A 26,805-nucleotide genomic window follows, 5' to 3' on the forward strand; every position below is an offset into this window, starting at 1 on the left:
GTCAAGTCCACTTGACTTTGTGCCCTGAAGACGCAACCTGGGCTTCTTTCCCTTAAACTCTTCTGAAGGTTTAGAACGGAAGGAAAAACAATGCTAATCTTACTTTCATCTCTAGAACTCCTCCCCATCAATCACAAATTCAAGAAAGAGCCCTAAACCCAAAGGTCAGATTACAGAGCCGGCTGCGGAACTGAGGTGGCTCTTTAGGCTGCCCTACTTCAGCCATGGGTGCCCCTAAATAGTCCAGGACTCCATGTTGACACAAAAGTTCTTGTATGCCCTGAACCGGGAACAACACTGGCAACTCTCACTTCCACCTAACTCTATACTAAAAAAAAAAAAAAAAAAAAAAAAAAAAAAAAAAAAAAAAAAGAGGGACTTGAACCTGTAACCTTTGGAATTTTAACATTTCAAACCATTTGAAAAGGGTTGGGGACACAGTGGGGGCCGGGCTGGAGGGAGAGTGATGGAGAATGCAGGGATTTGCTGTGGATCAGGACAGCCAGTTGCAGGACTCCCTAAAGCATGCTGCTGAGTATTTCTGACACGGGGGAGGTGGTGGGGCCTTCGGGGCTCATCTCCGGGCCGGTGGGGCTGGGTAGGGCCGAGTGGCCCCCGGGGGGCGGGCTCAAGGCAGCCCAGGGCTTTGCGTCCACCAGGGCCGCGCGGTAGGGCTCCACGTAGATGCGACGTACCGCAGGCCTCGCATCCTGGAGGCTGCTCTTCCCCTCCTCAGGGAGGCTTGCGGCGTGGGCCAGAACCAGGCCCCGGGACCCAACGGGGGAAGGTCCCAGCCGCTCGGCCTCCGCAGGCTCCTGGGTCAGGGCGCAGGCCCGAGACACGTGCTGCGTGTAAACGCCGTCGGAGAGCGAGAGCGATTGCGTCTCGCTGTGCATGCGCAGCCAGCGGTGGTGGCGGCTGAAGCCGCCGTAGTGCTGGTGCTTAGCCGGCTTCCGCTTTCCCAGGAAGCCCAGCGGCGGCCTGGCGCTCGGCGCCATCTTGGCGTGGTTCTTGGGAGTGAAGCCGGTGAGGGTCAGGCTGTGGAGGACTTCGGCGCACGAGTGGTCGGGATCCGGCCCCGGGGGCCGGCCTTGGGGGTCCTGGCCCGATCCCAGAGGACTCTTCATGTCGTGCACCTGCAGAACGTCGGGGGCGCTGCCACTTAGGCCGCTGAGAGCCTGCTGGGCGATATCCTGTGATGACAGGTAGACCAGGTCCAGGTCTCGGGGGCTCAGGGCATCACTGGAGTCGTAGTCGCTGTCAGTGGGGAGGAAGACTTCTGAGCAGCCTTCTTCATCAGAGCAGGGCTGTGAATCTACAGAGCCAGAGACCCAGGTTAGAAAAGAGAGAGAAACTCTTAGCTGGGGCCTGCTTCTTGGGCATAGTATCCATGTGGTTGAGCCCTCCCCACCCCTGTGCCTAGAAGGGTCCTGTGCTTTGTTAACGGTCTACCTCTTGAAGGTAGCAATCATTTTTGAACAAGGGACCCCACGCTTTGGTTTTGCACGGGGCTCTATAAATTATGTAATGAGTCCTGTGCTTAGCTTAAGGGAAAGGGAGAGGAACTCGGGACAGGTCCAACCTGGACAGCGGCAGAGCGGAACGTGCCCTTATTCTCCCTGTACGCTTTTATTATTTGCTGGGCTTGTACAGAGGATGAAACAGTTTTAAAAAAATGCATGCTACTCATTTATTCATTTCCTATCCTTCTTTCAGAGATGAGCTTTGCATTCGACAAAGTAGCAGGAACTTAAAAGGGGGAGGGAAGAAGAGGTGGAACTATGGGGATTGAAGTCTGGGAAACAGTTTCAGATCTTAGCTGTCCTTCACCTACTTGTTCTGTGATCTTGGGAAGGTTACTTAACTTCTTTGAGGTTCAGTTTCTTTATCTGTAAAATGGGAATGATAATCGAACTTCTTACCTAGGATGACTAAGGTATAAATCAATTATGTTTATAAATATTTACTTAGTTGTCAGGTGTTTAAAAAGGAAAAAAAAAAAGGCCAAAGAAAAAACAAAAACGGAAGTAAAATGACAGGCAGAAATAAGCCTCAAAGTGCATACTATAGTGACCATAAATGAGCCACAACTTTAATTCTAAAGATATTTATCATTTAATGCACTCATTATTTATATCTATTTCCCCCCCTCAATCAGATGGTATGTTACTGTGGAGCAAGGATGTCTTAAAAATGCTTTGAATTCCCACAGAACTCATCCCAACATAGGTAGTTGGTACATACATGCTAATTTAAAAACATGCAAATTCTCCTAAAAAGAAAAACTGCTAATCTACAAATCAGGCCATCTCAATAAAAAAAAAAATCTCTGTAGGATTTTTGAAAGGAATTTAGTAAACTGATGTTTAAAGTCACCTGGAAGAGAAAATTTATGAGAACAGCCAGCTTTTTTTTTTTTTAAGTTTATTTATTTTGAGAGAGAGAGTGAGCGAGCTTTTGAGTGCTCACGGGAATGGTATAGGGGCAGAGAGAAGGAGAGAGAGAATCTTGATCCCATGAATCGTGAGATCATGACCTGAGATGAAATCAAGAGTTGGAGGCCTAACTGACTGAGCCACTCAGGTGCCCCCCACCCTTTTTAAAAGATACAATAGGGAGGAGCCTGATTTCTGATTTACCAGATATCAAAAAATACTATGGCGTTTTGACAACTAAAACTGTAGTATTGGTGTACAAATGGGCAGATGGATTTATAGAACAGAAAAGTAAAGTCCAGAAATAGTTTTAATTCTGTGTGATAATTTAACATATGGTAAAGATAATATTCCAAAGTAAGGGAGTAGATAGATAGATCTTCAGGATATAGTGTTGGGACAATTGGTTATCCCTTTAGTAAAATAATTAGAGAAAATCCTACCTTATAGCATATATAAAAATAAATTTCATGCAGCTTAAATGTAACAGGCAAACCCTTCAAGTAATAGAAGACAATATGTTTGTAATTTTGCGGTGGCAGGGTCTTTGTAAGCAAGACAAAATCCCAGAAGTCAGAGAATTGGCTGCTAAATTTGACTACATCAGAGTTTAATACTTTGTAAAACAAATGATACTATAAAAAAAGTAAAAAGGTAAGAGATAGATTGGAAGAAAACTGTGATAATATGTATAACAAAAGATTAATAACCAGAATATATAAAGAACTTCTCTAAATCCATAAGAAGACCATCCAGATGGGCAGATGATAACCCGTCCTTCAAAGAATAATTAATAAAAATGGTCAATAAACATAATAAAGATGTTCAACCTAGATAGACTATAATTACTAACTAGGTGGTAGTTAGGGAAATGCAGGTTGAAACAACAAGGCATGTTTTTGCCTGTCAGATTTGCTAAAAATGAAAAGAGGGATACTCTTGTGTTGTTGATGTGTGGGAAGTCAGGGATGCTCATATAGTGATGGTGCGATCAACTAGTACCGTTCTGCCAATAGCATTTTTAAGTAGACTATATTAAAAATGTGCATATCATTTGTCCCAGCAAGTTCTTTTTTAGATATCTATGTTTGAGAAATTGTCACTGTGTATACACGGAGGCATTTACAAGCTGTTTACTGCAGTGGGATTTATAATAGTGAAAATAAGAAATAATCCTGTGGCTGAGACTGCTGTGAGGGAAGACTTAGAGGCACCAAAGTATTAGGAAAAGAAAAATCACTTAAGAAAAATAGCTTACTTGCAAAGTTCTGTGAGGGAGTCCAACTTCAGGACTGGCTTGCTGATTAAAAAATACAACAGGTATTTAAAGTAAAAACCCACAGGAATACAAGGTTATAGTTACTTTGTTCATGGTGGGAAATCGGACATGGTTATCATAAGAATATTGCAGACTCCAGGGAAAAATTTTGTTTTGTAAGGGAATTAGTAATTTACACAAACAGGATTAAAGTTTCTTCTATTTTAGGAAGTAGAACCAGATGTAATCCTTTTCTTTCTTTCCTTCTTTCTTGGCTTGTTTGTTTATTTCAGGGTCAGGTTGTGAAGTGCTTCATTTTCTTTTCTTTCTCTTTTTCCTGACTATGGAAGATGATGTGTGTGCTTACTCATTGGCAGGGCAAGATTTCAGTTTTTCTCTCTAACTGCTGGCTGCTACCCAATATCTATTATCCTTTTTTGGTTACAAATCTTAAATTTCCTGTGAGACAGCAATGCACTCATGTGAAAGACTGAATTTTTCAGCTTCCCTTTCAGCTAGGTATGGCCATATAACTAAGTTCTGGCCAATGATGTAGAACTGAAAGTATTGTGTGAAACTTCTGGAAGTCTGCAAAAAGGGAGCTGGCTTAGCTCTGAGGTAGGCCCCTTTTTTTTTCTCTTTCCTTTCAGTTGCCTGTAACAAGATGTGTTGGCTAGGCTCATAAGGCAACCTTGGGAAAAAAAGCCATATGCTAGTGTGGTGGAGGTGAAAAATGGAGCATGGAGTCTGAAGACCATGGAGTCCACATACCAACAATGAATTGTCTACGTGTGGGCTTCTTTCATACGAGAGAAATAAAGTATCTTGTGTGTATGACACTCCTTTTGGATTTTCCGTAACATGGATCCAAACTTAATTCTAACTGATGCATACTAAATGTCTACTATCAGGAGAATAGGTTAAAACTTTGGGCACATCTGTATAGTGGAATATTATCCAGAAGCTACAAAGAATGAGATCAATCCATATACTGTTCTTAAATAATGTCTACCAAAAAGGACTCCCTTTTCTACTTTTCTGAGTTCTACTCATCTGTTCAAGGTTTCCCTCAAAAATAGCCTTCTTTAAGAAGCATTCCTCAACTGCCCCAGAAAAGATTGCTGCCTTCTCTGCACTTCTCTAACATTTCTTGCTTTTATTGTCCTTTGGCACTTAGCCTGTATAGACTTGTATTATTAGTTGTCTTTTTTAATGCAAATATAACATCCTGGATTCCTGGTTAAATCAGAGCCCTCTTAGGGCAAATATATTTAATTCGTCCATTCATTCAACAATGAAGATTCTGTTTTGCTTGAGCTCCTGCTATAACAGAAACAGTGTGGTTGGTGCCAGAGTGAATATGAAATTAATAAGAAATGATCTGTCTCCAGGGAGTTTACTGTTGTAATGGAAGTATAGGGCATATATGCATCTATGAGACTGGTAGAACATACATTTTATAAGAGAAGTTTAGCAAATATGATGCAGGTTTATAGGAAAGAGATCACATTTCAGTGGGACAGGATTGATAAAATACTCCATCATCTTTTATTTATTTTTTCCTTCATGTAAATAACTGTTTGTTTGTTTATTTATTTATTTAGGGGGACGGAGGGAGGGAGGGAGCAGAGAGAGAGGGAGAGAGAGAATTTCAAGCAGGGTCCATGCTCAGAAAGGAGCCTGACATGGGGCTCGATCTCATGACGGTGAGATAATGACCTGAGCTGATACCAAGAGTCAGATGCTCAACAAATAAGCCACTGAGGCACCCCATAAATTAATTTATTTCTTCATCCTCTTTGAAAAAGTGGTTTAGGCAGCTATTAATAATAAATATGCAAATGATGAGAGGATTAGAAACCAGAGAAGAAGAGGAAACAGTTCAAGTAGTCTTATTTGACTGTGATATGGGAACAGGAGGAATTTTGGAAAAGTGAGGCTACAAAAGTAAGATGCCAGCAGTTGCACTCTTGGGAATTTATTTTAGGAAAATTAAGACTATTTTCATGCAGGACTGTGTATGTGAGTGTTCATAGCAATTTTATTTGTATTATCCCTAAACTGGAAGCTACCCAAATGTCCTTAAGTGAATGAATTATTAAATAAACTGTGGTACATCCATTCTATGGAATACTACTTATCAATAAAAATAAAGAATTCAATTTATGTAACATTCATTAAATGATTATAGAGCTGGAGAATAGATAGTAGTAGCCAGGGGTAGGGATGGGGGGATGAGTAAGGGGGAACAGAAGGAGTTTTGTGGTGATGGTACAGTTGAATATTTTGGTTATGGTAGTGATTACCCAAGTACACATGTGATACAAGAGCTATACAAGGGAGCCTGAGTGCTTGTGTGCATCTGCATGCACACGGTTACACACATGCATGCACAAGTGTGTATACACAACTAGTGAAATCTGGATAAGCTGTATGGATTGTACCAGCTTCTTGGTTTTGATATTGTACAAGAGCTGTGTAAGTTGTTGATGTTGGAGAAGTTGGGGGAAGGGTACATGGGAATTCCTGTACATTTCTTTGCAACCTACTGTTTCTCTATTTCAAAATAAATGGCCAAAAGAGAGAATTTAATTTTTTAAAAGGTAGGGTGGAGCCAGAAGTGAGTAGTAAATCTTAGATAAGGATTGTACCTAATTTTGTACTCAGTGAGTAAGCTGTTGAAGAATTTTGTACTCAATGAGTAGCTATTGAAGAATTTTGAAGAAGTAATTGACAAGAGGTGTGATTTAGGATAATTATGTAGCAGGTTAGATATAAGAGGAATTGGATGGAGAGGAAACAGACAGCAGGGAGGCCAATGAGAAGGCTGTGGTCCAAGCTATGTTTCTTTTAAATATTTACCTTTTTCAGGTTGTGGGGCTGTGTAAGAGTGGTGGTTATGTGGAGGAAAATAGAAATTCAGGAAAATTATTCAAAGATGTTTACCAGGCATGTATTTTGTGCTAGGCAGATATGGTATCTGCTTTTACACAGTGCATAGAGAAAGGATTAAATAAGTAAAAAAAACAAAAACAAAAACAAAAAACCACATAAGATTAATTTCAGATAGTGCAAAGTTCTGTGAAGAAAATGAAACTGGGTTTCAGCTAGAGAGTGACTTGGGAGGAAGGTTCTTTTGCTAACGTAGCTAAGGGAGGAATCCCTGTAGAAAAGGGAGTCTAGGTAAGATGTTAATGATTGGAAGGAACCAGCTATGTGAAAGGTTGAGGAAAAAGTGCTCCAGACAACTTGGAGAGGCAAGTGTAAAGGCCCTGCAGTGACTAGCAGGTTTCAAGGCTTAGTGTCTGAATGATAGTATCAGCATTAAACCAGAGGAGTTAAATTGCATCAGGGTTAGGCAGTAGATTTGGGTTGGGTTGGGCAGTAGAAGAGATGGTAAATTTAATTTGGGACAGATTAAGCTTGAGAGGTTCGCCAAGATATCCCTGGAGGAGATGGGATGGGAGCCTGATGCGTTGCAAGGTTGGGGGAAGATGTTTGTGGGTAGAGGAGGAACCACTGGAGAGGGAACTGTTAAAGATAGAAGAACGGTAGGTTAACGGACATAACAAGAAGTGGTCACTTGTGAGCACCAGTGCTGGCATTGGTTTTTGGTGAAAAAGTTGGAAGGACATGAGGTAGGGAAGAAGATAGATATAAAGAGATTTTCAAGTTAAAAGGAGTGAATTGGATAACGGCTTGGGCTGAACGGCTTTAATTATCTTAAAACAAGTTTTAGCACTTTTTCTCATCCTTTGTGAGAAAAATTGGGTACCGCCAGGAATAGGGTCTCGGAACTATCAGCTGTTTTTGATGATGACAGCAACAGGTGCCATCGTTGTGATGAAGAAAAGAGGTTAACTGAAGATTTGAAACTGGGCTGGAAATAAGATCCAAAGTATTGACTTTAGTTGAACTTCCTTCTCTATCTGGTCAGTATTGTCTACTCAGCTGTCCACATGTATTCATTTGTGTCTACGATAGTAATGACATTTTCTTAGTGCTTACTGTGGGCCAGCCATTATGCTAAGTATTCTAGGTGCTTTATCCTATTTAATGCTTATAACAATTCTAATTTTGCAGATAAGAATACATACTAAAGCTTAGGCTTATTAAATTTTCTAATTCATGTACAGTTGGTAAGTAGCAGGATAGAAACTCGCCTGCAGATTTGTCTCCAAAGGCCTGCCATGCTCCTATGCACTTTAGCATTTTTTTTTTTTAACGTTTATTTTTGAGACAGAGAGAAAGAGTGAGCGCCTGGGCAAGGGGCAGACAGAGAAGGGGACAGAGGATCGAAAGTGGGCTCTGTGCTGACACTTAACCAACTGAGCCACTCAGGTGCCCCCACTGTAGCATTTTCATGGCTTTCCATGGAAGCTTCCTGAGGGCCGGGACCTCGTTACCTAATCTACTTTGTGTGGGACGCACACTGAGTTACATTAATTCAACTTTTAGTAAGAGCTTCTTGATATTGCTGCTGTTAGAGAAACATGTTAAGTTTTATATTAGTTTCCTGGGGCTGCTATAGCAAATCACCACACACTGGGTGGCTTAAAACAACAGAAATTTATTCTCTCACAGCCCTGGAAGCCAGAAGTCTGAAATCAAGGTGTCATTTGTGCTGGACTCCCTCCCTCTGGAGGCTCTAGGGAAGAGTGCTTTCTTGCCATTTCCAGCTGTTGGTGTTCTTTGTGGGGCATCACTCCCATATCTACTTCTGTCTTCATATAGACTCTTCTGTCTCTTGTAAGGACACTTGTCATGGGATTTAGGGCCCACCCTGATAATCCAGGATGATCTCAAGATCCTTAATTACATGTGTACCCAGACCCTTTTTCCAAATAAGGTCACATTCACAGGTTATGGGGGTTCAGACACGAACATAATCATTTTAGGGCCACCATTAAATCCACTAGAAGTCTGATAGTAAATATGACTGTAACTGTAAGCAATTGCTGAGGAGTTTGTGGCACTTTCTTTCCCTTTCCAGCCCACAGTCAGGTAAAACACTCTGCAAGAGCAGTTTATACTTTGACCTCTCAGCATACAAATAGTGAACATTTATTGTTTGCAGGGGACTAAGGAGTATATGAAGGTGTGCTTCAAAGGTCTGACCTTCTAATTTTCTTTTTTTTTTTTTTTAATTTTTTTTTTCAACGTTTATTTATTTTTGAGACCGAGAGAGACAGAGCATGAACGGGGGAGGGGCAGAGAGAGAGGGAGACACAGAATCGGAAACAGGCTCCAGGCTCTGAGCCATCAGCCCAGAGCCTGACGCGGGGCTCGAACTCACGAACCGCGAGATCATGACCTGGCTGAAGTCGGACGCTTAACCGACTGCGCCACCCAGGCGCCCCAGACCTTCTAATTTTCAATGGGGAATCCTATTTTAAGACTCCCAGGAAGAGCCTGTGCTGATTCCTTCAGGTAAAGTTAGTTGCTCCGTTCTCTTGGCTCTTATGGCATTTTATTTATATCTCTGTTACTGCATTTATCAAGGTTTATTATAAACTATTCATTTACATGTTTATCTCCATTATTGAACTATGAACTCCAGAAGGCATACACTATGTCTTATTTATTTCTGCTCAGTAAATGTTGAAGAAGTCAGGCAGTGAAGGAATGGACCAAAGAAGGAGTCAAGCAAAGGGGCATGCAGAATCTTCTGTATTTTCTAGATCATCTAATCTGAACATTGACATTTGAGCAGGCCATGAGGATCTCCTAACAAGACTGCAACTTAATTATCATTGTATTATTCGCTTCTTGTGCTATTTCTGTTGCATACAAAGCTTTCAGTAAAATAAGTTATGTTGAGTTGATTGAAACTAAAATAAATATTGAAATCTGGGAGCATAAAGAATTGTGAGATTTGATTGCCTCTTAAAAACAATACTGAAAGCAGCCTGGAAAGAGCTAATTTACGTAATCTGCCATAGAAATTCCTGAAAACAGTCACCTAAATTATTTTGTTTCATATTTGGTGATGCTTGACTTAAGGGTCAGCCTAGTTGTAGCAGAAAGAACAACTGTCTTAAAATCCGACAAACCTGGGCTGAAGTCCTATCTTGCTCCTTGACTGTGTATCTGATCTTGAGCAAATCACTTAGCCCCTCTGAACCTTTCTTCCTCTACAGCATGTCGGTATTATATTGCGTATCTTCACAGGTGCCAGGATGATTAAGTTAGATTGTTAGAAATACTTTAAGTGCCTTCCTACCCTTAAATACTGAGAAAATAACTAGAAAACGTTATCAAGAGGTGACTCATTAAAATATAGACCAGTAATCAGATAAACTTCAAGACTTTGCTGTGAGAATGCTGTTGATAATAAAGGAGAACAATAATCTCTTGTATGGTGTCTTGTGTTGGTGGTGATCTAGTTCAGTACTGTATTTCCTGACCTAGATTTAGCAGTGAATTTGTAAATGATATAACTAACTTCTTTACCATAGCTCCTAGGAGCAAGAGACATAGGAAATAAATTAAAAGAAGAGCTGGTTGTAACTGTCATAACCCAAGGAGAGGGAAAAAAGGCTTGGGTATGGAGTGGTAAATATTATCTTGTCGTTTCATGGACCCACAGTTGGGAAACACTGTTCTAGTAGGAATCTAAATATTTGACTTCCATGGTGGTTGTATTATTTATTATAAGACTTAGTGGAACCTATTGCTTAGAGTGGGATACCCCTCCCAGAACAAGCTGGGAAAATCTCCAGGATGCCAGCCAGGGCACTGAGGAGAGTTTCCAGGGACTTAGGCCACTGCCACTCCCTCCCTTCCTGGAAAAGAATGCAAAGTGCAGCTTCCATCCCCAGATCCAGGCCATATGCTCCATTAAGTATTGTAGGCACCTTGCCCAGTTGTTATTTTAATAAACCTGGTTGTGCTCCTCAATTTCCCTTACAGGGCCCACTGGGCAGGCTAGCATTGGTAGAACCTTGTGTTTCCCCTCTGACTGACCCAGGAGCTGTTTGATGAAAGTTCTGCCCATAGTATTAGTGCTGGCTTAGGAAGCTTGGCCTTTTTGCCATTGTAATGGGTGTTGCAATTCCTGGTCTCTGTGGCTCAGGCCAACAACAGCAGAGTAGAGTTGATGTGGATTTTGAGGGCGTTATGTAGAGATGACATTTCAGGAAAGAATAATTGATTTAAAGCTATTGCCTTTCTCTTAAAGGCAGGGGGCATGGCAGGACAGAAAGAAAGGAATAATAAGCAATATTTGCCCTAAAATCTATCTTCACATTTTTAATGTATCAGTGTCCAAATTTGTACTTTTTTGTGTGTTTCATTGAATCTGTTTCCACTGTGTTTGAGTAGAATTTAAATAATTTATAAATGAAGAATTTAAATAAATGGGGAGAACCTCAGGGATTTGTTCACCTTCTAATTTACCAAGAGAAATAACATCTTCAGATTCCTGCTGATTTTCTGAACTGTTTAGTTTATACTGTAATGATCTTAAAATCATCTGGAAAAAGGTTACCAGATTGGAAGATCAGAATAATCTTCAAATGCATCTGAAGGAAACAACACCCCCCTCCCCTCTGTTGCCTCACCCATGTGTCACTAGGAGAAATAGCAGTATCGGAAAAAAAATTGCTGCTGCCTGTGACCACTGTACCCACAGAAAAGGAGTGGGAGAGAAAATACACATGTGATGGACCAAATCATTCCACCCCCTGCCATGAGTTGCCTTTCTTAGGAGCCAACTTTCCCCCTTGGGTCCTTGGGAGATGCTTAATTTTAATTGACTCGGAGGAGTTCTACTTTGTGTTTGAAAACCACACAGAAATGGGAAGTTAAAGAGTTCCACTCCCCGCCCCCCCCCCCCCCCCCCCCCCCCCCCCCCCCCGCACACAGATATACACAAACAAATCCAAGGTGCTCCACAGGCTTAAAACAGAATCTTGGGTTGGCAGGTTTGTGATAGGCTCTGTATTTCCAGCCAGCTCCTCAGAAGTTAGGTGAACCCTACCCACGCAGAACGGAATTGTATTGCAAAGTTTGCTCTCTGAGCAACCCACTGGAGATGTTTCTCTAAATTGGACTTTTTCCTCTTTGTAAATGGTTTCCAAATAAAAGTAGCCACATTAATGCAGAGGCTAGAGTATGTAGGAGCAGATTTCATTGCTCTGAAATGCTTTTGCTTTTGTGAGGGGATCTGACCACTAAATGCTTCTCCAAGCTCTCAACTGTTTCCTTGTCACTGGGTTCCATTTTTCATTTGCTTCCCTCCACGTCTTTGTGTTTCACAGCCCATGGAATCTTGGCTTCAGAGAAATAAATGGACCCAAGAGAGAGTTATATTTTAAGCAACAGAATGATGATCACTCACATTTTAGATTAATAATAAAATCCAAATGTAATTGGCCAGATCCTCCCAGTAGAGAGTGCGTGTAACCTGTCATCTGGCCAATATGAGAGTTTGGCACTTCTGTGGCACAGGAGAGGCCACCCTCATACAGCCAAGGGGGACCTTCTTAGGACCCCGTGGCCAAGAGAAGATAAAACTCTGGGAAAGTTGTGTGAGCAGAGGGCAGGTAAGGGCTATGAAGGTGGAAGTAGAATGGAAGAGCTGTTTGCAGATTTATGTAAATTGTCGAACAGCAGAGGGAATATCTATCCTGCCTTTTAAAAATGCGCTTTCAACCCCAGACCTCTCCAGCTACTGCCCTCCCTCACTCTTCTCTTCAACAGCCAAGATTTTGAAGAGTGTATCCTTACTGGTCCCATTCCTTTACCTCCCATTTACTTCCTGATCTACTTCTGTTCAGTTTATATCTCCTTCCCTTCACAAACTGCTGTCTCCAGATTACGGATGACTCCCTTGTTGAAAATAAAATAAACGACCCCAATAGAAGCTTTTCAGTTTTGTTTAAGCTCTCACTATTGTTTGACATGCTTTAATTTCTGTGACACTACTCTCTGGGTTTTTGTTGTTGTTGTTGTTGTTGTTGTTGTTGTTTTATCTTCTTCTGATGGGTTCTTCCTGCTTTAAAAAGTCTTGCTGTTCTTTCCACGGGGATCCTTTCAGACTCTCCTCTCCATACTCTAACTATTCTGTCTAGGGAATCCCAAGCATTTTTGTAGCTACATCATTCGTATGTCAACAATTCTTAAATCCATGTTATTAGTCCACTTCTCTTTCCTGAGCTCCAGATCCCATAATCCTTTTCTATTGCATGTTTCTTTTTGTGTGGAATGTCCTGAAACTAACTCAGATTCAACATGCCCAACTACCCAAGCTTGTTTCTCCTAACTTTTTTTTTTCGTAAATGGCATCATGATATCCAGAGACATTCAAGCCAGAAAACTTGGTATCCCTCTGTTGCTAGCTTTCGAATTGATCTCCTTGATTCCAGTATTGTCCCACTATGGTCTCTTCGTACAAAATCCAGATTTGATTTTAAAGAGTAATTCAGACCACATCAATCCTTGCTTAAAAGTTTCCAGTGGCTTTCCATCACAAGTGGAATAAAATCCAAACTTCTTATCTTGCCCCTGCCTGGTCTGGCCCCTGCCTTTTTCTCTACCTTCTCTCTCACCAGTAGCCCCTTTATTTGTTCTGCTCCAGTGACTTTGGCTTTCTTTCATCCCTGACCCACTTCAGGGCCTATTGCTGTTTTATTGCCTGGAATATTCCAACTCCAGATCTTTGCATTACTGGCTCCTTTTTCTGTGGTTGCTTCAAATGTAATCTTCACAGATAGGTCTCTGTTGATCATCTTAGTGAATTCAACACTTTCCCTTCTCCCTGCTCATCTCCCCCGCTCATCTTGATTCCTGTTTTGCATTATATATTGGAAGTTTTTCACTTTCTGAAATTATCTTGTTTGTTTACGTTTTCCTTACCATTTTTTTCTAGAATGTAAGCTCTATGGAAGTGGAAACTTTACTTTTATCACTATATCCCTCCCTATTACCTCAAGAGTACAAGAAGTACCTGAAGTTATTGGTGGATAACCAATAAGTATTTTTTTAATGAGAAAATAAAAAGGCTAAACAATGTTCTTGGATCCTGAGTTCAGCCAGACTGCATACAGTTCCCTGAACTACAATACAGCTGCATACTCTGCTTCCTTTGCCCATAAGTGCTCTTCTCTTTCCTCTTTTTTGGCTCAACTCCTGCTTATCCTTCAGTATTTTGTCACCCCATCTCCCCTCCAGGAAGGTCTCTTTGATCTTATGGTTTATGGTTAACACATCCGATTGACTTCACAGCACCCTATACATTTCCTCATCATAGCATATATGCAGTTACCATGAAATTTTGTTAATGTATCTGTCTCCCCCACTAAACTAGCTTATGGCAGGGATGGCATTTTATTTGTATGTCCAGCTAAGTGGGAATCTACAAAACTCACTTGAGGAAATCTACTAACAGAGTTCTTTAAAAAATTATTGGGTAAATCATAGAATCCTTTGGGAATGTAAATTAGCTGTCTCTCAAGTTCTTCATTTGCCAAGTTTTGATTTTTAGGACACTGACGTTTTTAAAATATAGGAGCATACATAAGCTTACTTATAGAAAAGGTTTACATCCCCACTAAAGTTTTCTATAATAAGAGTAATAACATCAAATGTGATACCTACAATTTATTGTCTGGGATTTGAATCCAGGTCTCTGATTTCTTAGCCCAAGCTGTTTCAGCTACACCATGCTGCCCCCTATGGGACAAGCCCATATTTCAGAACTGTTTGTTAAAAATGTTAATTCTTGTTGTTGTAAAGCTTACAGAATTGGGAGGTTTTATAAGCTATAGAATCAAGAAAGATGCTTTGCCATTATTTTAATTGACTAGAAAATGGCACTAGTCTCAACATATCCTAAGAATTATATTGCCTTTGATTAGTATGCTTTCTATTTATAAGCCAGAGGTATTTTGTAGAACTCTGTGTTAACCCAGCCATGTTTTGTTCTCAGCATTTCCTTGTAAACTCCAAACTCCATTCCCAAGAGTAGAGGTGATGTGCCAGGTGTCTCCTACAGCCTGCCTGAAAGTTGTCTCCTGCTTGTTTTATCCATGATGAGGCCAACCTACTTATTTGGCTTCAGGGTCAGGATGCTTTATTTTTTATTTATTTTTATTAAAAAAATTTTTTTTGTTTATTTTTGAGAGAGAAAGAGAGCGCAAGCAGGGGATGGGCAGAGAGACACAGAATCTGAAGCAGGCTCCAGGCTCTGAGCTGTCAACACAGAGCCCGACGCAGGGCCTGAACACAGGAACCATGAGGTCATGACCTGAGCTGAAGTTGGACGCTTAACCGACTGAGCCACCCAGGCGCCCCAGGGGTCAGGATTCTATTTATCCAAGATTTCTCTCTTTCCCATCTTCCACCCCAGGACACTGGTGCTATGCTGGGTGAGTTCGCCCTGAACTTTTCTCCAGGCTGGGACCTACGTCCTGCCTCTTTATTGTCCAGTGTCTATTTACTAGAGGCTGGGCCTTATCTCCTTCCTTACTTGGTTTTGGTCAGATTCCCTTGGCTGACTTGGTCCACACTTGGCACCACACAGTCCCCATTCTGCATTTCTGAGGCCCTATCCCTGCTCTGTGTCCTTTTATATCTGGGAAACTCAGGCTAGAACTGGACTAAAGCTTCTCCACTGCTGGATGGAGTTAATCTCAGGTTATTGCCCTAGTTTCCTATCCCTCCACTGTTCTGATTTTGATCCCTCTCTGCTTTTAGACTCTTACCACTATATAGTGTTTCCTCCTGCTTACTGAGACCAATGCCTCACCATAAAAGAGCCTCATTAGTGGAGATAGGACCAAGAGTCTGGTGACTGAAATACGGGTCTTTAGATCTCATTGCTTACCACTCACAGCCTTTCTTCTATGCATCTCTGGGGATGGGGATGGGGATGCAAGACAGTCGATATGTGAGGATGTAGAGTTGATCTTCTTGAGGTTCTGCCCATCTGAGGGGTCTATCAGCTTCGTGATGGGTAAGCCACAAACTGGCTGTTTGTATCTTGCATACTGTAGAGCATCCATGATCCATCTCATTTCGCGCCAAACTTCATCTATTTGCTTTGGAATGAAATTATAAAAGACTTTAAGTTTGTCAAACAGGTTTGAAAAAAGAGTAAGTTTCCCTGAGAATCCAAGATGATACATTTTCCACAGTACTGGTTTTGAGTAAAATATTTTCAACGTAGGTTTGCTAAGCCAGAAAATCCTGTTCTTTATCATCTCTTGTGCCTTGCATATTTTTACCTGAGAGGCTATATCATCTGGTGCAAGTTGTGGAAGATCTGAATTCCAGCTGGGACCCCCACTTTTAGCTCTGTAATAACCTTTGGCAAGTCACTAGGCCTCTTTCAGCCTCTGTTGCCTTATTTGTGAATGTAGACAAAACCTTTTTACATATCTTTTTTATATCTCATAGGACTGCTATGATGATTGGGTGAAATGATGAATTTGTAAGTGTTTTGTACTGCAGAGTACATTTCTCACACATATGAAGTGTTATTAATTCTCAGCTTAAGATGAAATATTCCTCATTAGGGTATTGTGAGGAAGGGATATGATAAAGTCTAAATTTCAGAATATTTGAAGAAAGAAATGCAGTTTTAGTTCTTCTATACGAAATAGAAAAGCACAGCATTACTGGAATATTTTGCTAAGCAGAGATTCTTGGATCTATTTTAATAGAAAAGAAATACTTTATATATTAAACTTATTACTTTCGTACATATAAAAGAAGTGCTTCTGAAGTACAAAACAGTTTAAATAGCTTATTCCTAAGTAGTTAAAATATCCTTACATTTTTAGGGTAGTCCATTCTGTGTTGTTACCATTTTGGTTTCAGGGTTATCAGAAAATTACCAAAGTAAATTCAACAATATTTTCATTATAGAGTACAATTGTCATTTTTCTGAAGCATATTAGTGTAAATAAAAGTCTGCCTCTGTGGATGACAGTCTCCCAGATCTTAATAGACACTGGCCATGAACTTGCTGGTTATTCTGACTTTCCAAGGAGGGGATGTTAGTTATACATTTTTTTCATGGGACCCTGGAGCTTGTGATAGGCTTTGTGTCTAATTTCACTTGGGTGCCTTTGGCAAGCCATTAACTTCTGGACCATTTACTGAACTGTAAAAAGAGGAGGTTGGACTAGATGATGCCTAAGGTCCCTTTTAGCTCTGACACTTTGTGGTTTATTTTTGAAGGGCATTTGGAAAATTGGTGGCACTCAACTTCCAGGTAGAAGATGTTAATTGTATGAATACTGCAAGGTTAAGGGCTGATTATAGAAGTTTTAAAGATTAATCTGTACTTAAAGAATAGTCTTTAAGAATATCTACAACACAGGGGCGCCTGGGTGGCTCAGTCGGTTAAGCGGCCGACTTCAGCTCAGGTCACGATCTCGCGGTCCGTGAGTTCGAGCCCCGCGTCGGGCTCTGGGCTGATGGCTCGGAGCCTGAAGCCTGCTTCCGATTCTGTGTCTCCCTCTCTCTCTGCCCCTCCCCCATTCATGCTCTGTCTCTCTCTGTCCCAAAAATAAATAAATGTTAAAAAAAAAAATTTTTAAAAAGAATATCCACAACACAGAGTAGAGTCTGAAACTGTGATAGGCTGCCATGTTCAGAGTGACAGGCAAGCTAGAGTGAACTAGTGTGGTCAAGAGCCATTGTCCATTGCTTTCTATTCTGGATTTGGCAGAGTATTCAGGGCTGGTAATGAAAGCATCTGGTTGAGCTTCAGCCTTTGTTAGGCAGTGAGTTGGGCAGGAGAGTCAACAGTGGGCAGGTCATGAGGATGCATGGAGCATTGTAAAGGGGGCGAACTGAAGTTCAGCAGGTAAAACCAAAGTGGGAATCCTAGAGGAGACTTGGACAGATTTTCTTGTTGGGATTGTTGCTCTCTCAGCTGGCTTCTACTGGTCCTACCTCATGTAGCACTCTTGTCTCAAAGTTATCTTAAAGGCACTACTGACTGGACAGCTTTTAGAGTGCCTTCTAAGGACAGGAACTGTGCATTTCTGTCTTTTGCTTTTGGCTGTGCAAAGAGTAGCTACTCAATAGTGATTGCTCAGTGAGTGAATGAATGAATGAATGGTTACCTAATTCTTTACATCTCTACCCCCCAGCAGAGTTATTATGAGTATTAAGTAAGATAATGTAGATAGTGCACTGTATAAAGTATACATTGTTGTAAAGTTTTAAGTTGTTAAAATGACAATCATGATTATTGTATGAAGCTGAATGTGGCCTCCCCCAAGATATGCCCATGTCCTAATCCCTGGAATTTGTGAATATTGCCTTCTATGATAGAAGAGTAAATATTACCTTGTCTGCCAAACTGGGTGATTCAGTTAAGGATTTTGAGAAGGAAGTTTATCTTGGATTATTGGGCTGGACTCTATTTCAATGACAAATGTCCTCATAAAGACATTCTTACAAGAGTGAGGCAGAGTGAGATTGGCAGACAGAAGAGAAGGAGGCAGTGTGACCACAGAGCAAGAGATTGAAGTGATGTGGCCACAAGTCAAGGAATGGCAGCAGCCACCAGAAGCTGGCAGAAGCAGAGAACATGTTCTTCCCTAGAGCCTCCAGAGGGACTATGGCCTGAGCACCACCTTGATTTCAGACTTCCAGTCTCCAGAACTGTGGAAGAATAAGTTTCTGTTGTTTTAAGTCACCTGGCTTGTGGTAATTTGTCTCAGCAGCCCTAAGAAACTAATACAATTATTAATAATCCACATACTCTCTTTGGATAAGATTATTTCAGCCTTATTGCTGAGGATGGATAGTGAGATTTAGCGTATAGATTTTAAAATTGTCTGTATAAACAATGTTTATTTGTTATTTTTTCTCGGTGATGAAGTGGAGAAGTATTAACTGAATAAAAATGTAAAACATTTGTACAGGGAGGCCCGTGGCCTGACTTTAGCAGACTTAGCTAAGTAGCTCTAAAAGCAGTACAATTTTCACCCATTTTACCTTATACTGTTGATCTAAAAATAACTGACAACATAATCCCCCTGATTTTAAGGTCCAAATTCAGCTTCTAAAGACTTGCTGACACATTTTTAAAAAGAAAGACCATGAACTCCCTAGGTCTGTTGGTTAAAAGTTCTGCATCCATTTCTCACCCTGCCCTTTAAAATTTTTGGTTTTCATCCCATAAATTACACCCTTTCTCTGTGCTCAGGCAAGATAATATTTTTATTAAAATGTAAAGGTGATTGGTTTTCTCACAGCACAGTTACAAGGTGCTTGAGGGGATGATAGATTGGCTATATTTAATGAGCTGTGTTTCTATTACAGCTTAGGAGCATTTGAAGCATTACAGCGTATAAATTATAGCCTAATTGCCCTTTAGGCTTTAGCAGCTCAAAATATGCCAAGCTCCAAGTCTCTACACTGTGACATTTCTGCTGTGTGTGCTGTCTATAAAACCTGTATGCCTTATCTATGAGTTTCTACACCTCCCCTGGTCCAGGCCCTCCCCTTTCCTGGCTGCACTCTTTGGCTTCTTTTCCTCACCATATTTACATAGACTCCCTTGCTCTTTACAGTGTTTGGTTTGTGTAGTGACTTCAACACTGTCTTAGATCTGGAATCATACAAATGCTCTCGTGGCTGGCGGTTGCCTCTGCAGGTTATGGTGTGTGGTGGGCTGAGCTGTGAATGCCAGCGGGTGAGTGGCTGCAGCTGGTTTTCATTCTGAGTGGGAGAGCGGATTGAGAAACCCAACGTAGATAAGGGGAGAGATGATACTGCATTATCTCTAGTCAGTGAAGTTATCTATGTTGGATGGAGCAAAGCAGCCCACTGAAGGCCTGGGTACAGGAGATGATCTGGGTTTACCCTGGCGTAGAAGTGATTTTTTGAACCCTTTGGGAATTGGCTTTTATCCAAGTCTACGTGTACCTGGCTGGCTGGAAGGAGAGTATGTAGAGGGGGCTCTCAAGTTACCTGCTTTGGGAGACTAGAATGGGCTGCAATTTTGAAGAATTGCTGGCCGGGGCTGCCTTTATCCATCCCACTTAATGGTGTGATGAAAGGGAAAAGAGAAAGAGGCAATGGAGCCCTAAGCTAGGTGAAAAAGAATGGAGCAAGGAGTAAGAGTGGGAGTAAGAGTAAGAATGGAGCCAGGAAGTCCTGAGGGGTCTGCGACTGAGAAAGACTGAAAAAAGTCAGCTTTCTTGTTGGATGAACACACTGGATTCAGGGAGGCTTAAGTGGAATAAAAGCAGAAACAGAACCTAAGGCATGGTTATAGAAGTGTTTCTCTAAAAATATTTATGGTTGTTAAAGAAGTCATGAAATATTAGGGCCAACCAGGCCCTTCAAAGTCATTCAGTCCAAATCTTTCATTTTACATACGAGAAAATTGGGGCCCTGGAGAGCAAACAAATTGTCCATTACTCCAAGGCCTATAGGTAGAACTCAGGACTAAAAATGTATGCTTATTGATTTCTGGTCATTGTTTTCTTCTGCTCCACATCCATTATTATTGGGTTCAAAAGATAAGCCGGTCTTTCCTATTCTCATGCCTCATTCTTCCCTTTCCCGCCCCTTCCCCATATCGATGTTCCACGTTTACTGGAAATGAAATAAATGCCATAAATGTTTGAATTTTTGAACACCACGTTCTCAGGTTAAGGAAACATGTGATTTATTAAAAGGTTTATTTCTTTAGTCTGAGAGGTCGTCTGAGGTATCTCATTTACAGAGCGGGAGAAGTAGAATAAGATTTGTCTGCTCACCACTTTGCGAGTGTATTATAATATCGTCTTCCTGAGTTCTCAGTAAATTCCAAATCAGAGCATTTTTCCTACTTATTAATGAATAAATGAATACATAGTTTACTGCGTACTTACTATGTGCAGGCAGTGTGCTCAGCGCTTTACATGTGCTATCTTTTAGAATTCTCTCAGTAACACTATGTGCTAGTGGTAGTATTACCTTCCCTATTTTACAGATTAGGAGGTTGGACACAGAGGACACAGCATTTCTCTCCTAAATGATTGTAATAGCTTCATATTTGATTTACCTACTTTTGGTCTTCCCCTTAAATCCAGGAATGATATGCAAATTATCTAGTGAGCATAGCCAATGAGAATGAGTGTTTACAAGAAATAACCAGTATGTCCATACCACTGCAAAGGACTATTCCTCACCTTGAATCTATCCTAAGTAGCTATGAGGGCCTATAACTTACTTTCTCCAAGACTTTGGCTAGGGCCCTCTTACCTACAGAATAAAGTACAAATTTATTACCATAGCCTTTAATAAAGCCCTGTGATCTGATCTCATTGCTCCTTTCATTCCTGCCTACTTTCTCACTACCTTCACTCAATTTATGCCCCAACCAAGTGACTACTCATTATTCCCAAAATACCATTTTTCTATTCTTCCTGCCTTATCTGTTTATACTTTTGCTTTGAATGCCTCTTACTGTAGTCCAACCTGTCCCTCCAGACCCAGCTTGGGTATCAGTTACATCTTCTATGGCAACTTTTCTTATACCCAAAAATACAAGTAAATTTTTACTTCTTTGTGTTGACAAAAAAAGATTTTTTTTGGTACTTATCTTTTGGCACCTCATTTTAAAAATAGTATTTATACACATTTCTCATCTATCCTACTGGATTTTAAACTCCTTACAGTCAGGGACCATATCTTATTCAACTCGGTATCTCTCTTGCAGTGCCTGCCATCTGCATGTTCAACAAATATTTACCAAATTGAACTGAACATGTATCATAGTGATATTTATCATGGGATATTACTGTTATACTCATTTTGTGACTTGGGTAATATAGGCAGAAAGATCATAAGATTTGTCCAAAGGACTTAGAGGCAATTTCAGGCGAGATTCAAATTGTCTTGATAATTAATTAGTGCCCCTGTCACAAGAACCTGAGGTGTCACTTAGACCATAGACAGGGAGCACATTTTCTGGCCCCTGTAGCCACACATTAAAGCATCAGCTCTGCCAGAAAGAAGTCTAAACCATGGGGAATCTCAGGTCCAATTGGATTTGAGTTAACATAAACTGGTGGGTCATCTTCTCTGTTTTCTCTGGGATATTGAGTTAATACAATTTTTCTTTCTGTTAGAATTATCAGTGGGCTCCCAGGTAAGAATACTAATCTGATCACTACTTCCTCTGGCAGTGGTTTTTCTCTCCAATGTGGGAATCCACCTCTACCCACCATAGTGACTGATGCAGTCCTTAGTAACACTGTGATTTATATGTAGCTCTTTCTTAAGCCTTTGTTTAAAAACTCACATCTTCCTAAACTCCACATTTTAACCAAATCAACAGGCTCTTGCATACTGTTGTCTTTAAGTAAACCCAGATTGCTGTTCTTTCTCATGCTTGGTTCTCATTCCCTCCACCCTGCCACTTCTTCCTTCCTTCCACCTCAGAAGAAATAAACGATTACCTGAATGAAATCTAACACTTGCTGGTGTCTTTGTTTGGCAGCTGCAACCTCGCTGTCTGAGATGGCTTCCCTCAGGGACTGTTGGGTATTCAGAGAATCCAGTTCCACAACAGCAGAAAGGCGGCAATACAGACTAATAAATTTCTCCCTGTAGCTGCAAAAATGAACTGGAAAATGGACAAGCAAAATAAAACATGTTAAGATCTGGTATCAAAATAGAGAAATTCATACCTCAGAGAAAACAAGTTGAATGAAAACATGATTTATTAATCCTATCAGTGGAAAATATTAAGCCATAAATAAATTATAAATGTGCTCTTTAGGGGCCAGTTGTCTGGCTTTAGTCAGACAGTATTCCCTTTTAAGGTTTACCAAGTCCTGGTAAGGCATGGGGAAGTGGGGTTGGCTCAAGCTGCAGTTTATGTTCAGCTCCTAAAGTTGAGGCTGTGTGTAAGTATATATATCTATATCTATATCTATCTATATATATCCCTCTCTATGTATCTGTGTGTGTGAATATATATATATATATATATATATATATATATATATTCATTTCTGAGAAAATAAATTTGCTTATCACTTTAAAGGGAAAAAAAAGTCAAGTAGCAATTTGCAACCTAGTTTTAGTTTCCATGTCTGATTTCCAGTAAGTATCTTATATGCTTCTTTTCAAGGCCAAAAGTCCCAGAAGATGCAAGGCATACTTCTCTCAGGCTATCTTTTGTCTGGCTGGAAAACTTCCCAGAGGACCTGGTATGATGGGTTTTGATCCTTCTCCTGCCTCTCTGCTTCCCAGCTGCCCTGGAAGGAGATAGACCATTTTTGTCTTTGGCAGACTTGGCCTTCCTCTCTCAAAAGATAATGGGCCAGAGGCCAGGGGAAATAGTCTAACGTTTATCTCCATCTTGGAGGAGGGAGAGAGGAGTGTGGGACTCAGCCTCATGCAGGTACCCTGAGGTGATCAGATTTTCCATCCTTCTCTACCTGACTCTGATCACATACCATAACATTAGATTCCAGTGAGCTGAGGAAAGCATCCTGAATCATAGTGTAGTACCAGTTTCTTCCTGGCCATTGTTGAATTTGCAGACTCACTTTCCAGGAACCTCATTTACTCTGTGTGTCTCTGACTTTCCTAGTTTGTTCCATGCTTTGGAAATAGGGCTGTTATAACTCCAAAATTGGTGGAAACATTTCTATTCTGGCTTCTTTAGTGAAGAATTCTAGGAAGAACATCTAATTACTGCCCTTGGGCCTCTTTGCTATTGATTCCAAAGACCTAGACCTGGACATTTAGGGAAGCTAAAACCACACTACCTTAAAACGAGGCATCTTGTCATCTCCACACCTCAGTAGGAAGCCCTACTTCTCTGTAGAGTGAGAGATTTCTGTGCACCTTACAATTTCCATCTTACCGCTGCCTACTTGCTTGCTTGATTTCCTCCTAGGATGAATCTCTGGTGTGTGTAAGGATAATCTGCTCTGTTTGTGTTTCCTCATATGGAAGTAGAAGAGAAGAATGGAGTGAGGGCTTCTGTGGATCATCCTTATTCCAAGTGTGCACCATTTAAAGGAGGTGTTTCTCAGTTCTAGGCTTGGTTTTTCTCTCTGGTATCAGATCCTTCCTTCCCACTTCCTGTGCAGCACTTCTTTGCCTAACTAATTTCATAGAAGAACTAATTTCATGGAACCTCTCTGGAAACGACAAACTATTGAACTTCTCCCAAAACACCTAATTTTCATGCTATTTCCCTGCTTAAAGACTTCTACAGAGCTCCTTCTTGACTTCAGGACAAAAATCAAACCTCTTTTTAAAACATTTTTTAATATTTATTTTTGAGAGAGAGAGAGAGAGAGTGCGAGCGAGCATGAGCGGGAGAGGGACAGAGATAGGGAGACACAGAATCCAGAGCAGGCTCCAGGCTCCAGGCTGTCAGCCCAGAGGCCCAACGCATGGCTCGAACCCACGAACCATGAGATCATGACCTGGGCTGAAGTCAGATGCTTAACTGACTGAGCCACCCATGCTCCCCAAACCTCTTATCACCATAAGGAAAGAACCTTGCAATATAGGATTTGAATATATCTTCAATCATATCTTCCTTCCATCATGCAGCCACCCTTCACCCTCCACTCGATCCTAAACTTCGATCAGGCTGAATTTATTACAAGTCTTGTTACACTTCCATACTTTCGCACATGCCTTTTTCTTGTCCTCAAATACCCTTTCCTACCAGTGTCTTCAGGTCACACCAATATCCTCAGGTCAGCTTCTTCTGATACTCTAAGATCCAGTTTAAAACTGTGTCTTCTCTGCAGTGAAATCTTCACTGACACCTCTTCCTCTGCAGGTGGAATTAGTTTCTCTTTTGTGCTCCTGGAGCACTTGTTTCTAAATGTATCGGGACACTTAGCCTGCTTTATTATAATTACGTGTTTACTTGAATGCTTTGGTATTAGACTGTGATTTCTGGGAGGGCAACCGTCATGTCTCCTATTTTTATTTCCTCAAAATCTGGAACGTTATAACTTCTCAATTGATGTTTATTGATCGAATGAACAACAACAAAAAAATGCATATCCTGGTCGGAAGAGGGCAGACCCTTCCTCCAAAGTCTCCTCTTTCCCAATGTTCTCTCTTCTCTCTGTGCTCTTGATTTTCCTGTTTTGAAAGGTGTATTTCAGGTCTGTGATATTTGCTGGCAGTTCTACAGGAAAGAGTCACCATTACTTCGTAGCTTACTCTTGACCCTTGTAACTCCCTGAATGTGTCTTTATGCCTTTCAAGGAGGGATTATATCCTGTTAGCACTTGACAGATGTCCTCTCTTGGCTGGAGAGTGAAGAGAGTGAAGTGTCTCACAGTCTGCCTTTCCAAACCAAGTTGGAAAAAAAAGAAAGGAAATAAAGAAAAGAAAAAAAAATCCGTTTTTTTCTCTTCTCTCTAAAATATGAAGATAGGGAGATTAGGGAGAGGCACTAAAGAATTTCTTTAAAAGAAACACTATCAGTCCCATATGAATTCTAAAACGCCAGGGTGTCCATAACTTTCTCTTGTTGTGTCTCCTTGTGGTAGGAGCCTTGGATCAGTGGGTGGTCTCACAGTGCCCACACCAACCCCTCCCACCCCGTGCCACTCACCACAGTGAGCTGTAAGGACCTTTCAACTACAGCGCCTCACTTTCCCCGCACTAGTGGTTTTTATCCAGAGCCTTTAATGTTACTTTAACAAATGTTACTTTAACATAGTCTTTTGTGGTTTAGCAATGATACATTTGGTAGCCATCACAGAGGAGGGGAGGATAGACTGGAAGCTTCTAATTTTTTTCTAATGTGAATCACATGCATTTAACAGACAGAATGGTATAAGGGTACAACAATGCATTATCTGGACCACATGATTTGTTAGTAATTTATATACTATGTCTAATTTTCTGCGGTGTTTTTTCTCTCCCTCTTTTTTGCATATAAGATAGTGACAGACTAAAATGCATTCAGCACCAACACTAGAAGTTGGATTAGGAGTATCATAGAGTAGAAAGTACTTGCGTTTAGGTGTCAGACAGAATTGGGTTTGAATCATAGTTCTGTCAGTTCCTACCTGCGTGGCAGTGGGCATGTAATCTCTGGGAGCCTCAATTTTCCCACATCTAAGACTGATAGTAATGCCTGCTTATGATTAACTCATATCGTATACATACAGTGCCCAGCACAGCATGTAGCACATATCATAAGCAAAATAATTTTTTCTTCACACCCTTGTCCCAACCCTTTAGAAAGAATGAGGCATTTCGAGTTAGAATATTAGAACAGGATTGAGAGTAGAATATTCTTCTTAAGATCTTTAACTTAGTAAAATCCTAATAAGTCTGGGTCATGGAGCCTAGTTTAGAAGCTAAAAAATCAATACGGTTACCTCCTGGGGTGAATTTAGTTCCATGACTTCTTTGCCAAGGTGTCAGAAAGAACCCGGGCACAAGATGCCCCTCTAAAGATTCCTGGTAGTGAAGGAGTTGACAGTTGGAATTCAGGAATGGTATCCTAAATCATGAAAAATGGGCCTTAGGAATGAGGGTTGAGACTGTGCCATTTCTTGTAAGCCTGTGGCCTGGATTCCATTAGGCTCAATGCCTGGATATCCCACAGGCACCTCAAAACTCATCATTTGTCAAACTGAACTCATCATCTTTACCCTCCCCCAAACCTGTTCCTCCCCTCATCTTTCCTATTTTGGTAGATGGCAACATTATCCATCTCAGCACCCTATTCAGACTCTGTGGCTCCTTCACCTTGCTCTTCAACCACATTAGATCAATCACAAAGTCCTGTTGATTTTAACTCCTAAGTTCCTCTTGCCTCTGCTTTCTCTTCTACACCCCTCCTGTGGCAGTTTTGGTTCCGGCTCTTATCATTGCCACCTGGACCACTCTCTCAGCTGTCTCGTTGACTCTAGCCCCAGCACCCCCTGCCCTCGCTTTTGCTGTTCTGCAATCCATCTTCCACAGAGCTGCTAAAATCCAGTAAGACCATATTATTCCTTTTTAAAAAATCTTTTCGTGACTTCCCATTGCCTACATGATAAAATCTAACTTCTTTAGGATGGCATAGGTAGCCCTTTGTGATTCTGACCTTTTTAATATTTAGTTTCATCGCCTGTCACTCTTCTCAGGTGCCTTAAGCATCTGGCATAATGA

The 26,805-nt window shown here is 41.0% G+C and overlaps 1 protein-coding gene across 1 annotated transcript in view; it reads right to left on the bottom strand.

The window, feature by feature from the left end:
- Positions 1-365: 365 nt before the first annotated feature.
- ANKFN1 (ankyrin repeat and fibronectin type III domain containing 1) overlaps positions 366-26,805 on the bottom strand; it is a 151,113-nt gene continuing 124,673 nt past the window's right edge. Inside the window, exons 16-18 of the mRNA XM_043584002.1 lie at positions 22,110-22,276; positions 15,521-15,734; positions 366-1,315 (exon numbers count right to left, since the gene is read on the bottom strand). Of these exons, the coding sequence (XP_043439937.1) occupies positions 519-1,315; positions 15,521-15,734; positions 22,110-22,276 (1,178 nt within the window). The 3' untranslated portion in view covers positions 366-518. The remainder of the gene's footprint in view (positions 1,316-15,520; positions 15,735-22,109; positions 22,277-26,805) is intronic.

Source organism: Prionailurus bengalensis, chromosome E1 (assembly GCF_016509475.1).
Source record: "Prionailurus bengalensis isolate Pbe53 chromosome E1, Fcat_Pben_1.1_paternal_pri, whole genome shotgun sequence".
NCBI classification, from domain to species: Eukaryota; Metazoa; Chordata; class Mammalia; order Carnivora; family Felidae; genus Prionailurus; species Prionailurus bengalensis.